The following is an 18,071-nucleotide window of genomic DNA, read 5'->3' as shown; positions in this document are numbered from 1 at the left end:
CGATGATTTATCAATGTTACCAGTAACGATAACGGATAGGAATTTCGCAATACCAATATGATCGGTAATGGTAATCCTTGTTTGGTAACAATTACCGTTACCATAATAACCCTAAATCTAAATATCATTCATTGAGTTATTCTTACTTTTCCCGGATTTTGTTTTATATCCACCCACATAAAATCTACAACATAATAATTAATAAAGTTCTTAACAGTGCCTTGCACTTCCAAAAACTAATGCAATACTCATCATTCTGATTTCACTAAGTGCACCATAGGGTATGCACCTAACCACCCCTTTATTTTTGCGCATATATATTGTTTATTATATAATAAATATTTTATTTAAATTATAAGAACAATATTTTATTTATTTTTTGTTTTCAGATGTAGTAATCAAATATTAGAGCTTAGTAGAAATGTGAGGGTCCATCTTGACCTTAGAAGAACAGAGAGGACAACTACAGTCTACATATGTCAACTCTCTATCCATTTCGGAAACACATAATAGTAGAAACTTAAGAATGTTAATTAGTCTTTCTTTAATTGTTTAAATATCAAACAAGAGATTTTTCATTTTTGAAGAAGAGCAAATAATTACACTTTCTCTGGTGCAAGTGTGGTCCACGTGGGCAATGGTGCGTGTGAGTTTCTCATTCTCATTCCATTTTTTTCAAGAAACTAAGAGGTGGGGGCTTTGAGTCTTGAGGTGCCTATAAATTTCCACTTCACCTTCCATGCCTCCTCAGATTAAGAAATAGAGCAACTCAAAGAAACCCATCTTCAGATTTTCTCCGCAAGGTCTTTCCTTTTCTCTCTAAGACTTGAAAATGGAGATGGAGATGGAGATGGAGATGGAGATGGACAGGGAAATGGAGGGGAGGAGGCAGAGCAGCACTAAAGGTGGCAACTTTTATTGTGAGGATTCCACTGTTGATTGGCGAGGCAAGCTTTCTAACCCTCACAACCATGGAGGAATGAGGGCTGCTGCATTTATTCTTGGTATGCTCTCTCTCTCTCTCTCTCCGTGTATGAATGTGTGCATAGATTCCTTTGTTCCATATCTATATTCTGTAAGATGGATTTTTGTGCTTTTCTAAGGGTGATTTTGGATTTGATTAACTATCAATTTGCTTGGTAAAAGTTCCGAAATGTTTTTTTTTTCCAAATAAATAAAGTTTTTTAGTGGTTATATTATATATATTTTTTCCAAATGGGTGTAACATGTTTTTGTATTTGGTAGTGCTATAAAGCTAAAGATACATAGAAAAGCTGAAATTAAGTAGTCACATTTGTCATTATTATGTCCAATGAAGTTTAATTTTGATTTTGGAAATATTGCAGGGCTACAAGCATTTGAGATAATGGCAATAGCAGCAGTAGGGAACAACCTGATAACATATTTGATAAATGAGATGCACTTTTCATTGTCTGAGTCTGCAAACATTGTGACAAACTTTGTTGGAACTGTCTTCCTCTTGGCCCTCCTTGGTGGCTACCTTTCTGATTCTTTTCTTGGGAGTTTCTGGACCATGCTCATCTTTGGTTTTGTGGAACTTTCTGTAAGCTTTCATTAGTTCCCCTCTCATTCATCAAATCCACTTTTGTTTTCTTTTTCCAAGATTTCTTTTTCTTTCTTTTGTTTATAATTGGTCTCAACTTTTTTGGTTCTTTATCTCCTTTTAGTCTGTCTATTTTATAGAAGTCTCAAAAGGGAAAAAGAAAACTAATTTTATAGATAATTGTAACAAAGAAAATACTTTTCTTTTTTTTATATGAATAAGTCCTCCCAATCAAAGGGAGGATAAATATTTTTCGTTGTTTGTGTGAAAGAGAGTCTATAATAGATATTTGTTTTAGAAGTTTTGTTCATGTGCACAGATGATGTAGAGTTTCCTATTATCAGTCCAAGCTCTTCTTTTGTTTATTTGAGAGAAAAGAAAGCCTCTGGTTTGTCTCTTCTATACCTCTCACACCCACAATAACAGTAGCTTCATTTTTATACCTTCTCAAAGAAATTCAAAATTTCTCTAAGGTTACTAGAAATTACTATATTGTATAGTTTATATGACAATCTTTCTTTCTCAGTTCTTTTTCTTTAAAATTACAGTGATATTTTAATATATAATTTCGAATAAATTGTCATAGAAAATTAAGAAATACACTTGATGTTTGTGTTTAAACAGTTTTCTTCTTTTTCTCATGCAGGGTTTCATATTACTATCAGTCCAAGCTCATCTTCTTCAACTAAAGCCACCCAAGTGCAATATGTTAGTGACCAATGGAGCTCCTCCCTGTGAGGAAGCAAAGGGCTTCAAGGCCTTTATATTCTTTGCAGCATTGTACTTGGTGGCATTAGGGAGTGGCTGTGTTAAGCCCAACATGATTGCTCATGGAGGTGACCAGTTCAATCAGAACAATCCCAAGCAGTTGAAAATGCTCTCCACCTACTTCAATGGTGCCTACTTTGCCTTCTCTATGGGTGAGTTTGTTGCCCTAACACTACTTGTTTGGGTGCAAACACACTCTGGAATGGATGTTGGGTTTGGTGTTTCTGCTGCTGCCATGGCCATGGGCTTGATTTCCTTGGTTTGTGGAACTCTATACTACAGGAACAAACCACCTCAAGGAAGCATATTCACTCCTATTGCTCAAGTAAAGCTTTTTTTCCCTGCTCGTTTGGTTAAATGTTCACTATTTTGTGGTTTGTGCGCACGCCATTTTGCCTGATGAGTTAAGTATATGACGATTTGTGCTGTCAAAACATGTATTTATCGACTAGGGGTTTTCAAACTGCATACATTATGACCCTAAATTACAGTAGTAACGCAAGTCTTGTGCATTTGATCCCTTTCTTTGCAGTTGTTACTATGTATCAGCTCTGTAGTAATAGTAGAATTCTCATTTCTTGAGTTTCTACATGTTCAGGTTTTCGTGGCCACAATATTGAAGAGAAAGCAAATATGCCCATCTAATCCACAGATACTTCATGGAAGCCAAACTACTGACTCTGGCAGTTTACCTCACACGCAGAGATTGAGGCAAGTCACAATTTGTAATACATTCTATGCTTTCCTGTCACTACCGTGTTCTTCATGAGGGATCATTGTTCACATATTTGTTCATCTTGTTCTATGCTCAAGTTCGGATCAAACCTGTATTCAATCTGTAAACCATTTCTTAAATCTCGAAGTTTACACTTGATTAATTGCCGAATGACAGTAAGCAAAATTTCTGCAGGTTCTTGGACAATGCCTGCATCAAAGTTGAAGATGGAAACAATATAAAGGAAAGTCCGTGGAGACTTTGCACTGTGAACCAAGTCGATCAAGTGAAGATACTGATTTCAGTTCTTCCCATTTTCGCTTGCACAATTGTTTTCAACACTGTTTTAGCTCAACTCCAAACCTTCTCAGTCCAACAAGGGAGTGCTATGAACACCCAACTCACCAAATCCTTCCACATCCCTCCAGCCTCACTTCAAGCTATCCCTTATGTTATTCTCATCATCTTAGTCCCTCTTTACGACACTTTCTTTGTTCCTTTTACAAGAAAGTTCACAGGTCATGAGTCCGGAATCCCACCCTTGCAAAGAATAGGTCTTGGCCTGTTTCTTGCCACATTTTCAATGGTATCAGCAGCTCTTATGGAGAAGAAGAGAAGAGATTTGGCGGTGCATTCGAAGGAAATAATATCCATCTTTTGGATTACTCCACAGTTTTTGATCTTTGGATTATCGGAGATGTTAACTGCAGTAGGGTTGATTGAGTTCTTCTACAAGCAGTCATTGAAAGGAATGCAAGCATTCTTAACAGCAGTGACTTACTGCTCATACTCTTTAGGGTTTTACTTGAGTTCCTTATTGGTTTCTTTGGTGAATAAGATCACCTCAAGCTCTTCAAATGTTGGTTGGCTCAGTGATAATGATTTGAACAAAGATAGACTTGACCTTTTCTATTGGACTCTAGCAGTTCTTAGCTTCCTCAACTTCATTCACTATCTCTTTTGGGCTAGATGGCACTCTCTCAGTCCATTTGTATCAACATCACAAACGAATGGAACACACGGAGAGGACTTGAACCAATATGATCATCGCTTCAGCTCTTCCAAAAGAACTTCAGATGAAAGCATTCCTTAAACCATGAATGTTCTATTTCCTTGATAAATGTATACTTGTATTAGAAGAAAAATAATGAAAATAAGTATATATGTGTGTGTGTAGAGAGAGAGAGAGAGAGAATGTATGTGTGAGAGAGAAGAATGCCCTCCAGGGCACAATAATTGTATACTATCCTTGAAATTACTATTAAGAATTAAGTACTCAATGGGTTTTGCATATGCTTGGACAGTTGAAAGTACTTTTTTGAATCAAATCTGCATTTCAGTGAGAGAAAAAGTAGTACTTGAGTCGAAGGCAAATTAGAGAAGCTTTTCAAGTTCCCCAGGGAATAAAGGGTCAATCACCATTTGCAAGATCCAATGAATATGCATGTCTTGTTGAATGACGGAAAAGGAATACATATATGCTAAGTGGGTGTGGGTGGCTTTGTTAGTGCTTTATTGCTTTGAAGAAGGAGAGGAGTGGGGGTCCTGTGGGAAAAATCAAACTAACATGATGTGATGCATGTATATGGGATATAAATCAAGCGTTTCTCGCAATAAAGTCAAGAAGAATGAGTAGTGATTCTTGACAGAGAGAGACGATCTAGTAAGAGTAGTTATATTGTCTTGTTTTGTATTGCCCCATCAAGCACCTTTTTGGTTGGAAAACATGTCCAAAACATGTTTTGATGTTGGAGCTATGCCCCCCTCTACTATCTCTATATATTCATCAAAGTGTTGCCTAAAATACTGGCATGGATGGCCCCCTCCTTTGCTCTCATCCTCAGCTATATCCTTTCTCCACTTACCTCCACTTACTTTGGTCATGACACTAATCATAACTTGCTATACTAGCGATGTCATAAATATCCCAACCCATAAGGTATCCACATAATCCGCCCCAACTTAAACGGATATGTCCCGTTAATAATGGGTCGGGGACAGGTGAGTGTATTTTATAGAGAAAATAACAGGGGCAGATACGGGGATGGGTTTGTCGAAATCCAACTCACCCCGTACTCGTATATTATTAATTACGTATATACTAAATATAATATGTATAGCTTATTTATATATATTAGTCAAAATAAAATTTCTAATTCACCCCACCTTCTTTGATCTTGTTCTTTTGGATGATTGTTAGTTTAAAACTTTATTTTTCAAATTCATATGTTCAATTTTTTTTTCAATTTATTAATTTTTACATTTATTGTTAAAATTGGCGGGGACGGGTAAACAGGCGGGGATTACCCACCCATGCGGATACAGGGATGGGGCAAAGATTAAAATAATGGGGACGGGTAAAAATTTATCTAACAGAAACGGGGACGAATAAAATGATCCCACCTCAAACCCGCCTCGTTGACATCCCTATATTATACCAACTATCCACATACACACACCAAATATTTGGACCTTACATGGCAAAATAGGCAGACTCCAACTTATGGGTTTGCAGCATTCCAACACTTTGTATTTCCATAATGACCAAAGCTGAAAGACCAAGAAGTTTTTGTTCACCATGTTCTCTATGACCAATCCAATCTAGAACTCTTTTAACTATTATTGATGAATTTATTGATAAGATTCTCGAATATTGATATCTGCGCAACAAGAGTGAAGTCTGATCAAGAACATCTAGTGAAGATTCTAGAGCTCCGTCGTCTATGTCAACGAGCTTCAATGCCCTAATATTTGCTTCAGAAACCACACTGTGGATAGATGCTTCATAATTTATGGATTTCCAAAACAGCTTTTGAAGAAACAAAGACAGAACAATCAAGGGAATTAAAACAACAAATCATACACAGCTAATCAAGTGACTGGGAACATTGATCGACAAAATGGGGCAGGTTTGACTGATGCGCTCAATGCCAAAAAATGGTAGCATTCTTGAGGAGCAAAGGTCATCTGGACAAAGAAGCCTCAGACAAACAATTTCATGTTCAAAATTTTGACTAGTTGAACATGATCAACTTTACAAAGTTGATTATGCTCAACTTGAGGGGATGATAAGATTCTTGAGTATTTGATACTACCAAAATACCCCTGCAAATAAGAAAATGCCACATGACAACTCAAGTGTCAGCTGGGCCCGGATGAAGGAAGAGTCAAAGGGTACACTTCGATCCCTCCAAAAATTACATATTGAAGTCAATGAAATTGATCCCGCTTCTATCATGCTGAAGTACAACCTTGATAATGTCCCTACATAACCGAAGTAGGTATATACCAGGTCATACAATGAAGAGTCTCAATAGGATACCAACTCTTTACAGAGTCCAACTCCCCTTTGGAGAGGGATACAGATGAAATTTACCATCCGAGAAACTCTCTGGAAAACCAATGAGAGAGAGTCTGACTCCTATTACAACTCAAACACTTCAAGCTCATATAAAAGGGGAACCTCTGCCCTCAGGTAAACATTCTAACTCCTGCACTCTGAAATACTTACTGAGCAAGAGGCAACGCTCGAAGCAACGAGTCATCGTCCCAAGTTTAGTACTATACTGACTTGAGTGTCGGAGAGGTCCCCCTGAGTACACTCTCAGGGCCCTACCGAAGCTTACGTTCGCTTCTTGTGCAGGAAGGAAGAGATCACGTACCAACAAAGGAGAAATTACTTATTCTAGCTTAGTCTACTTAGCTGATTTGTCTGATAGGGTAGACCTGTTTCAGACATCATCAGTTTGACGTCGTCTGTGGGAAGGAAGTACACTTCCCTAAAGAAACTCACAATGGTCAGACCGAGAAGGAACGTCGCTTCTGCTTCAGAAATAAGCCGTCAAGTTGTGGACCCTAATGATCCCAATCGTGAACAAGATGATAACCCCCATCAGGGTGAAGTCAGACACCATGGGGATGGCGCTGGCCGAATCGACCTGCCAGACCCTCAGGTTGGACCATCCAAAGAACCTTGCACTCAGGAGCAGTTCCAACAACTCTCTCAGCAGATTCAAATGTTGACTGAACTAATTATGAACCAGCAATCACAAGGGAACCTAGCCGTAAGTCGGCAAGAAGTACCCCCACTGAACCAGATAGTTCGAAATAATGAGGAAGTAAAGAGTTGACACTCAGATAACTTGTCCGAAAAAAGAACCCAGATGGAACTGTTGGAGAAAGCACCAGAAGGGGAACTACCTACAATGAAGATGTCGATCGGCACCTAGATGAACAAGAAGATTGCAGCCCTACAAGGAGTGTCCCTAATGGAAGGGGTGTCGGACAGTACGCTAACCCCTTAGCTCCTAAAATTCTTGAAGTTGAAATGCCCCGTCACCTCATTGTTCCAAAACTGGAGAAGTATGAAGGGATGACTGACCCGTGTGACCATATCTAGGGTTTCAAATCAATGATGGAGTGTCAGGGGGCCAATACCCTGGTAATGTGTAAGACCTTCCCATCAACCCTTTTTCGGCCAACAAAAACCTGGTTCAACCAGTTACCAAGACATAGTGTGACAAGTTTTGGGGACTTGTTCGAGAAACTTGCGCTTCACTTCTCCACCGCACGACCATGAGCCTGGAGAATCACTTTGGTCATTTCTAGCTAGATTCAACATTGCACGTTTGAAAATCCCATATGTCCAGGTAGAAGTAGCTATTTCAGCCCTAGTAAGGACGGTAAGGGATGAAACGTACGTACGTTCATTGACAAAGAAATGCCCGAAGAGCATGGGAGAACTTTACTCTAAGGGGGATAAGTTCATGCAGTCAAAGGACATGATGAGAAAGACTTACCCCCTCTAAGCAAGAAGCAAGGAGGAGCAGAAGGAAGAAGCGATAACAGGAAGGATGATCAATCCAGTAGGAAGACTAACCAGGGTCCAACCCCATGGTATAGTTCCTACACTCTTAATAATTCATTGCATAATATCCTTCTTGAAGTAGACAACAATAATATATTGAAGTGGCCTAAGAAAATGAGGGCGCCGACAGAAAAGCATACTTCGGATAAGTACTGTCTGTTCCATGGGGATCATGACCATGACACTAAAGAATGTAGGCATCTCAAGGATGAGATTGAAGGTCTCATTAGGAGAGGCTACCTAAAGCAGTTCACTTCAGATAAAGAAGAAAAGAGAAGAAGAATCGATGGTGATGATAGGGATGATGATCGAAGGAGACAAAGAAGAAAGGATAGGTCTCCTTGCCACCAAAGGGGGACTGCTAGAACAATATGAGTAATTGTGGGAGTATAGCTACAGGAGGAGAAAGCTTCTCGGCAAGAAGGGCATGAGCGAAGGAAAGAAAGAAGCCGAGAAGGGATGAAGAGAAAATAACTTTCTCAGAAAAAGATGTTGAAGATATCCAAGACCCATATGATGATGCCCTAGTAGTAGAGGCAATCATCACCAACTTCATGGTAAATATCTTATTCTACCATGCCTTCAAACAGATGAAGATTTTTGAAGATAAGTTAACGAACTTCTCAGTTCCTCTTTATGGGTTCGTCGGAGAGTCTATAATACCGAAGGGGGTCATATCCTTACCAGTAACTTTGGGAACTTACCCAAGAACCATCATGCACATGATTGACCGTCTAGCTGTGGATGTACAAACTCCTTACAACGACATTATTGGAAGGCCACTTCTACACAAAATTCGGGCAGTAGTCTCTACTTACCACCTCAAAATGAAGTTCCCAACTTTTTATGGGGTAGGAGAAGTGAAGGGAGAGGCTCGGATGATGTACTATATTGACTTGAAAGATAAGAAGAAGACCTCTATCTTGGTTGGTAGTTTGGATGTTCGGGAAGAGGAAAAGATACTTAAACCAACTACCACTAAAGCGCTTCTTCCCATCATTGTTGAAGAAGGAACGGAGAAGAAGTTATTCATTGGATCACAGTTGGGTAAAGAGTTAGCTGGGGAGGTAACCAAACTCTTCCTTTCTAACATCAAAAACTTTGCATGGAGTGCGAAAGAAATGTCAGGAATCAATAAGGGAGTCATTTCCCACAACTTCAGCGTCATACCAGGGACTAAACCAATAAAGCAGAAGAAGCATAACTTTGCTCCAGAAAGACAGATTGCCATTAAGGAAGAAGTGGGAAAGCTACTCGATGTGGGTTTCATAAGGGAAGTTCAGTACCTAGAATGGCTAGCCAATGTAATCTTGGTCAAGAAGGCAAATGGGAAGTGGCGTATGTGTGTCAACTTTACTGATCTGAACAAGGCCTGCCCTAAGGACAGTTATCCCCTTCCTAAGAATGATCAGCTGTAGATGCTACTTCGGGCCAAGAACTTCTTAGTTTTTTGGATGCGTACTCAGGCTATCACCAAATCAAAATAAACCCAAAAGATGAGGAGAGTACTTCATTCATCACTCTAGAAGGAACATATTGCCACAAAGTTATGCCCTTCAGATTGAAAAATGCTGGTGCCATTTATCAAAGGTTGGTCAATCATGTTTTCACTGATCGGTTGGGAAAGACGATGGAAGCGTATGTGGATGACATAGTCATCAAGAGTAGAAGAGCTGAATATCATCCATCTGATCTTCAAAAAGTGTTTGACATTTTGGAAAATTTTCATATGAAGTTGAACCCAGACAAATGCGTATTTGGAGTAAGCTTTGCAAAATTCCTCGGTTTCCTTGTTACCAGTAGAGGAATCAAAGCGAATTCGAAGAAGGTTGAGGCCATACTTCAAATGGAGCATCCGAAATCCCTGAAGGAGGTTCAAAGGTTGACTGGACGAGCAGCAGCACTTGGAAGATTTCTTGCCAGGTCGGGGGACAGGTGCGGACCCTTCTTCCATGCCTTAAAAAAGGCTAAGGAGTTTCAATGGAACGAAGAGTGCCATAAGGCGTTTGAAGGTTTGAACGATTACCTTGTACATCCTCCTCTATTAACATGTCCAAAAGATGGAGAAGTATTGTACTTATACCTTGCTATGATAGATCACGCAGTAAATGCAATCCTTATTTAGGAGGAAGATAAAATACAAAATTTGGTCTACTATATCAGTAAGGACATGACCTATGCAATCACCAAATGGTTAATCCACAAATCTTAATGGGTCTTCATCTTTTGAATCCGATTGTTAGACATAACAGGGATTTGAGATAAAGGCACTTCCGGTGTGACTAGACATAGAGCATTGGAGAGGTTAGGAAAATCGATTGTCAATTATTGAATAGGGAATTAGGGATTAACGAATCAAGAGAATTCTATTGGATAGGTGGTGGTGGTGACATTAGGTATCCTAGTACGTTGACTTCTCGATTTATTTATTAATTGCTTTTAATTACTTATCATAGTGTTAGTTTATAATCAAACCCAATCTTCACTTTTCCACTTTAGCATAACTTAACCTTAATTGATATTAATTTGAATTGCCAACACATCCTCATGGGAATGATAATTTACTCATCATTTTATTATTTGTGCGATTTGTGTGTTTGCAATTAAATCCATATCAAGTTTTTGGCGCCGTTGCCGGGGATTGAGGCAATTTTATTTTATATTGATGTAGGTTAATTCTTGTGCTAATTTGGATCTTTCTTTGTACATATTTTTTTTATTTGTTTGTTTGAGTGTTTTACTGGGCTGGTTATGCTGCTTTTCTACAGGTGGCAAGATGCAGAAATCTAAAAATTGGGGTCAGAGGCCATTTTTGATCTATCAGAGCGTCTGCCCGATCAATCGATGGAGCAAGGTAGATTTTCTTTCTTATTTTTCAACCCCAGCAGCTCCCGCACCGCATGATCCAACCCTCCACGATCACCACTCAGGTTGTTTTGTTCCTTACCTCTCTCTTTTATGCCTATTGTCTGAAACACTGACGACAATGTTTATTTTAAGTGTGGGGGTAGGAATTTAGGTTTTTAGTTTTTTCTTGTAAATAGTTTTTGCTTAAAAAATGACTTCAAATGCCTTATGCCATGTCATTCTTGAGTATATTTGGATGAATTTTGTGATCTTTGAAGCATTGATGGATCTTGCTATGGACATTCTTTTCAATTGAGTGTTTCCTATCTTGAAAATTGCTTTGTCTATTATGCTTTTGTGAATATGGAACACTTGTTGTGGGGTATGAAATATGACTTGACTTTGGCCAATTGTGGTTGTTTAAGATCAATTTGATTCTACGTAGCATTACCTGAGCAATGAAAAGAAAAAAATATATATATATGTATATAGAAAAGAAAAGAAAAATTATTATTATGTCTATGAATAAAAGGTTTCTTTCATGAGTTTTCTACTGAGTAACCGGGTCTTTTGCCTAGCAAGCAATGAGTTTTGCGTAAAAAGGTAGGAAATGAATGTTAGAGTACCTTGGTGACTAATTTAACCTCGTAGCCCTTTTGACTCGAGTAATTATATCCTTTGGGGTGTCTTAACACCTAGTGCCCTAAGCCAACTGGATTGGGAGTCATTGGTCAAAAGCTCGCTACGTGGGTCATTTAGAAAGCTTAAGGAGCTTGAGCATTGCACAAGTCACCTTTCAAAAGAACAAAAAAAGAGAAAGAGAAAAAGAATGTGAATAAGAATGAAGTTTGAATAAATGCTCATTGTATTTGCTCGTTGATTCTTATTGCTCTTGGAAGACTACATGGCCATTGTTTATGTTACTTTGAAGCCAAATAGCAAGTGAAATCCATTATGTGCATCAATTCTTGATATGTTAAGCAAGGTGGATGAGATAAGATTCTTGAAGGATTGTTTTTATTGGCTTGAGTGCCCTCATGCTTGGTTTGTTAGTGTGGATAAGGTTGCAATTGTGAGTTCATTTTATACTCTTGTTGATGACATGAATTTTGGCATTGAAGTTGTTCAATGTTTGTGGGAATCATTATGGTAAACCCTCAGGAGACACAATTACTCATACTAGGGGCACCTAGGGGTTTAAAGGCTTGTGGCACATGTTAAGTGTCATCATGAGCCCTAAAAAAGTGGCGTAGATTAGTTTCTTATTTTTGCATTAGTGTTAGTAGTTTTGTTTTTCATTTGAGCTGAATTGAGAACTCCTGTCCTTTGATCCTTAGTTTGCTCGAGGACTAGTAAAGATTAAGTGTGGGGGTGTTTGTTGTGCTAATTATATACATATAATTACGCACCTTTTACATGGTATTTTACGGTTCATAGAGTAAATTGAGGATCGATATTGCCTAAGAATTGTATATTTACACATTGAAGGTCCCTAGGAGTATATCAAACAAAAATGAGTCAAATTGGATCAAAGATTGAAGAAATTTGCAGATATTGGCAGAGAGGATTTTTGATCGATCGGCCATTAGCTCTGATCGATCGGCCAGACCCATATCATGATTCTGTAGATTTCTGAATGCCCGAAAATATCCCAAACTGATGTAGGTCCAGTTCAAAACGACACCAATGGGTATTCTAAACGACATATATGTAAAGTGTGGTATAAAAGGGTAAAGTTTAGGGTTTTAGGGACATTCTCCCCATTTGGGAAGAATCCTTGGAGGCTAAGGCTTAGGAGACCAAGAGGAGGCAGCTTTTGAGCTTGGAGAAGAAGAGGATTTCAGGGGGTTTCTTGATTTCTTTCTCTAATCTTTGTAGCAATGACTGCTATTCTTGATTTTATGATATATTTGCAATCTTTGAGGAACTAATCCTCTTGCTAGGGTTCTAATGGAGCCCAACCTTGAATATTGAATGAATTTGCTTTGTGATTCTAGATTCCTCTTTCTTATTGATTGTTTATGGGTGTGCTTAATGCTTTTGGGTGCATGATCACCATCTAAATTATTTGTTGCCTAGATTGAAACCGAAAAGAGATTTTTAGAATTTGCCTCTTGCCATAGATGACATAGGGTGCATGAACCATAGAAATATAGGGACATGACCTATGCAATCACTAAATGGTTAATCCACAAATCTTACTGGGTCTTCGTCTTTTGAATCCGATTGTTAGACATAACAGGGATTTGAGATAAAGGCACTTCCGGTGTGACCAGACATGGAGCATCGGAGAGGTTAGGAAAACCGATTGTCAATGATTGAATAGGGAATTAGGGATTAACGAATCAAGAGAATTCTATTGGATAGGTGGTGGTGACATTAGGTATCCTAGTACCTTGACTCCTCGATTTATTTATTAATTGCTTTTAATTACTTATCATAGTGTTAGTTTATAATCGAACCCAATCTTCACTTTTCCACTTTAGCATAACTTAACCTTAATTGATATTAATTTGAATTGCCAACACATTCTCGTGGGAACGATAATTTACTCGTCATTTTATTACTTATGCGATTTGTGCGCTTGCAATTAAATCCATATCAACGGGTCCACCATCAATGCTTCAATAAGAAGAAAATCACTTCCTATTAGGGCATATATGGTAAGTGCAACCTGAATCAAGAACCCATTTCTCGGATATTCCAACATTATCAAAAACCGTGAAGCATTCACCTCCATCTTCTTCCGTCTTGAAAGCAAAACTTGCCTCCTCCTTCCTGGAATATTCTTCCTCCCCTTATTCTTTTCAAAGGCCACTTTCTTGTTAGGACAATTCCTCTTGTAGTTCCCCAACTCTTGACACTTGTAGAATTTAATCTCCTCAATAGGTCTAGACTTCGATCTAGATTTCCCTTTTGAAGAGCCCCCTTTCTCTTTCGATCACACTCTAGTAGCAACCATCCATTGACCTTGTTTTTGGACTCCACCACTAGCCAATTGTCGTAGTTCATCATTCATCAATGTCGCCTTGATCTCATCCATGGTTAGAGTGTCCCTCGAAAGAATCATGGTTTGGACAAAAATTTTATAGAATCGGAACAAAAAAGAGTAGTAGATGGTGGTCCTCGTCTTCTACCTTAAAATCAACATCATGCAAGTTTGAAATTTCCATATCAAATCTTGATATATGATCCTAGATAGGAGTCCCCTCATCCATCTTAGTTGTGTAAAACTTGGACTTCAAGTAGAGTCGACTTGTGAGAAACCTTGGCCGCCATTCTCTCCTGCTCAACTGCATAGGCCACATCTCTATCCAAGCATAAGCAAATTGTCGCTCTAGCTTCCAAATCTAACTCATCTCACTTCTCATCCTCTGTCGTAGTAGGCTTTTTCACCTTCCCGTTCAAAGGTTTGTGAAATTTTTGAGAAATTAACACATTCTTCATTCGCATCCTCCAATACATGAAATCATCCTTGATGTAAATAGATGAAATTATCCTTCCTATTGAATTTCTCCAACTCATACTTTCCTACATGCACCTTACGCTAGTGAAAGCTATCCCAACCTTCGAATCAACCCAATACACTGAAAATTGTCAATAAGAAATTTTCACAAACATCTTATGTGCAAGAACTATCCCTTCAAACTAAGCGAAACAAATCTTGAGTAACACCACCATAGATTGTAATCCCAACTTCGATAACAATTTTTGGAGTATGGCGCAGCAGAACAGACAACATATAACTACCTCAAATCAACAATAATCAGAAAAACCAATCGAACACAAAAGTTCAACCACGACAGGCAATAACTACAAGCACACAAGAAGGTAAATCAAGTAAGAGAGTAGAGAATACATCGGGATTTATGTGGTTAGTCTATACCAAGCCTGCATCCATAGGGTTGTGTGAATACTCCATTAGAAGAATAAATCCGAGCCTTTTGGACAACCTCCAAGTTTGCTCCACCCAAGCTTTGATCAAATTCCCTTCAGAAACCCACAAGAAATCGCCCTTGTGCACTCAAGATTGATTTGATCAAGATCGTCTATCTCCCTGTTTTTGTCTCTCACTAAAACCTAGAAAGAACTCTCCCAAAACAACGAAATTAAAATTACAAAAAAGTTTGAAAAATTACTTAAAAGATCTTATTGCATGATTTGTCTGGACACCTACTTAATTTATCCGAACAGATTGCTCCCTGTCTCGAAATTGCACATTCTGGGACCAGCTGTTCAGACATCTTTTAGGGTGTCTAAACAACTTGGAGTGGTGTCCGGATACCACCTCCAAAACCTACAAAAAGCGACACTTGATGGAGTTGCTCTTTGTAGGTGGAGAGATTTGAAGTGAGCTTGCTCACTTCATCACAACCTCCTCTTCCTGTAAATTTTTTTTCAAAAACAGTCCAAATAACTCATTCTATTTTTTTACTAAACAAGTCATATACTTTGAATGTTGGTCTAACAAGCTCTGTACGGGGTTGATGTTGTCATTAAATCTATGACATGTAGTTTTTATGATTTATGGCGTGATAGACACGTAGCATGCACCAATAAAATTGTCATCATTTTTATATGATTTTAAAAATTATATTTTGATATATCAGTTACTATGTTGAAACCTACAATTTTAAGAGTAAAGAAGCAATTGTATTTTAGATAATTGGTTAATTAAGCCCCATAATTTGAACAAATGGGTCAAATGAGCTCCTTATTTGAAGCAGTGAAAATTAGCTCCAGAAAGATATAATATGCTCCAAAAAATTGCTCCCCAAATACATCAAAGAAAATTATGTCCAGAAAAACCTAATTGCTCTAGAAACATAGCAAACATAAATAGCTCCGAAAATTATAAGAAAGAGATAGTATAATGTATGCAAATAAGAGGTCAAGTTACACTGAGACAAGTCTAGTTTTAACAGTGCTACCTAGCTTATTGACCTCAAAGTTAACGAATAACAAAAATTCACTGATTAGCTTAAAGGGTTGAAAATGAGTTAATGGAAGACTAGGTTAATGACTTCAACAAGCAATCCAATTACAAGCAACAAGTACCAAGCACATAATATCAATTTTAGTTCAAAGGTTGGTTCTAGATTAATTATACTAATTCGTTCGATTGCATGTCAACAAGTACCACTAAACAACTAATAATTATGTTCAATCGTAGTTATCAATTAAACCCAGTAATATCAGAAGAAAATTTGCAACCAACTAATCCCTTGCACCAACCTTCGACAATTAATCTTTCCTACCTCAGTTCCACTAAGATATGTAAATTCGATGTCTTCCTTACCCAAAACTAATATAGTTTATATGCTAGTTCAGGCATCCAAACTATGGAGGAAAATATTGAAGGTACTCATAGGTCCACACAGTAGAGGAGGTTATTTCTCCGTATGAGATGTAGGGACAAGACAGTTCCAACTGATGACCTAGGCAGTTCCAACTACTCCAATATTGCAGGAGGTTATCAAGCGAGGCAACCGATCTAACTGCACCCATCTTGCATAATCACACCTAGCCTCCATACTATAAATACATCATGTATCATTCAGACAAGAGGGAGAGACTCTCACACACTGACTTCTTTCATAAAAGTTAAATCTCCGTGGACTAGGCAAGTTGTCAAACCACGTATATCTTTGTGTTCTTGTATTATGTTATACGTTCTTTCTTTCTACATCACTTTTTTTCCCTCGGTGTAAAAATTGCATCGACAATTGGCACAGTCTGTGCGAAACGAAGAGTTTTTCTGTAAAGCATCATGTCTCAAGTTCCAGAAGGATCTATGAGGGAAGAATTACCTCCTGACGAAGTTCAGGTCCGGAGGGGTCAGCATGAAGAAAACGTAGAGAGGCAAGTTCCTTACGAAATGGAATTGAAGGAAGCTCTCATTCTGGCATAACAATACCTCTAGCGGAAGCAGGAGCATGCTAAGTTCCTGAAGGAGAAGCTTTAATCCATCAGAAGGAAGGGTAAACACTTGGCAAGTGAAATCCAAAATGTTGCTCAAGAATGCGAGAATGATATTCCCAAGCATATCTAGGAGCGAGAAAGCGAAAGTACTGGAAGGCCTTGCTAGAGGAGAGGTCCAGCCATAGAAAGAAGAAAGCGCACTCCATCCCTTCGAAACACAAGGCATAGGTCCCCATTGCCTCCGAGAAGGACAACACGGCGAAGCCTTTCCCAAGACCGACCAAGAGCTAATTTGAAGAAACATGTTTGGGAAGTCCTATGGAGTGCTCTAAAGAAGGCTGAACAAACTCTTAAGAAAATGACCCCTACACCTTTCACATGGGGCTCTGTGTCACGAAGATTCCCCAAGTAAATTCTCTCCTCCGACATTTGTCATTTACGACGGAAAGACAGATCCTGTGGAGTACATATTCGTGTACTCGCACAAGATCGCTTTGTGGGCAGGCTGAGACAAACTTATGTGCAAAATGTTCCCATTAAGTCTGGGGACCACAACAATGAAGTGGTTTCATCAGCTTGCAGAAAACTCAGTGTCATCCTAAAAGAATTTGGCACGGATCTTCGTGGCTAGGTTTATAGCAAACAATAAGGATCCGTCAACTTTGAATACGTTGTTTGCCTTGCATCTGAGGAAGGGAGAGTCTCTCAGAGCCTACTCATCAAGGTATTCAGATACCTATGTAGACATTGAAGACTATGATGAGAAAACTGTTATGGCAACCTTTCATCTGGGGTTGCCTTGAGATCATAAGTTACGGGAGAGCTTGACCATGACACCACCAATAAGTATGGCTGCTTTACAAGATAGAATAAAGCAGTATGTCAAGCTGGAAGAAGATAAGCAACGAGATCATAAGTTCCCCCAACACTCAGGAAGGATCCCAGAGGAAAGATCACAAAAGACCAGACAAAAGCCTTCGAGAGAAGGAATCGTCCAAGGCTCATAAACCTAATTCATACAAAGCGGTGAAGACAATATTTAAAGACCTCATATACCGCATACTTCCTCAGATTATTGACAAGTCCTTCTTTAAGTAACCCAACAAGATGACTGGAGATTCGTCGGCCCAAAATCAATCCAAATGGTGTTCTTAACATAGGGACAATGGCCATAGAATGGAGGAGTGCAGAGAGTTTAAGTGGCATTTGAAGGATCTAGTACGATAAGGGCATCTCAAAGAATTCATTGACAGAGAGAATACCACTAGAGAGAAGAAGGCAGAACCCCATCCAAAAGAGCAAGATCCTACACACTATATGGTCAATTTCATCGACGCAATGATGCCTGTGGATCCTGTCAATGAAGGATTGAAGCGAACGGGTTATAG

The 18,071-nt window shown here is 38.7% G+C and overlaps 1 protein-coding gene across 1 annotated transcript; it reads left to right on the top strand.

Moving 5' to 3' along the window:
* Window positions 1-623: 623 nt before the first annotated feature.
* On the top strand, window positions 624-4,327 carry LOC119982292 (protein NRT1/ PTR FAMILY 4.3-like). Its single transcript, XM_038825595.1, has 5 exons — window positions 624-1,004; window positions 1,347-1,564; window positions 2,211-2,657; window positions 2,931-3,043; window positions 3,243-4,327. Exons 1-5 carry the CDS (start codon window positions 833-835, stop codon window positions 4,138-4,140), a joined length of 1,848 nt encoding a protein of 615 aa, XP_038681523.1. The 5' UTR covers window positions 624-832; the 3' UTR covers window positions 4,141-4,327.
* Window positions 4,328-18,071: the final 13,744 nt, after the last annotated feature.

Source organism: Tripterygium wilfordii, chromosome 17 (genome assembly GCF_013401445.1).
Source record: "Tripterygium wilfordii isolate XIE 37 chromosome 17, ASM1340144v1, whole genome shotgun sequence".
NCBI classification, from domain to species: Eukaryota; Viridiplantae; Streptophyta; class Magnoliopsida; order Celastrales; family Celastraceae; genus Tripterygium; species Tripterygium wilfordii.
Note: the sequence above shows the minus strand (reverse complement) of the source record. Positions and strands in the feature narration are given on the sequence as shown.

What these genes read in the sequence shown, in the direction of transcription:
- LOC119982292 (XM_038825595.1), top strand. Translation starts at nt 833, where the DNA reads ATGGAGATGGAGATGGAGATGGAGATGGAGATGGACAGGGAAATGGAG. An exon ending in GGCTGCTGCATTTATTCTTG is followed by an intron (nt 1,005 to 1,346) that starts GTATGCTCTCTC and finishes GAAATATTGCAG; the next exon opens with GGCTACAAGCATTTGAGATA. An exon ending in CCTCACACGCAGAGATTGAG is followed by an intron (nt 3,044 to 3,242) that starts GCAAGTCACAAT and finishes AAATTTCTGCAG; the next exon opens with GTTCTTGGACAATGCCTGCA.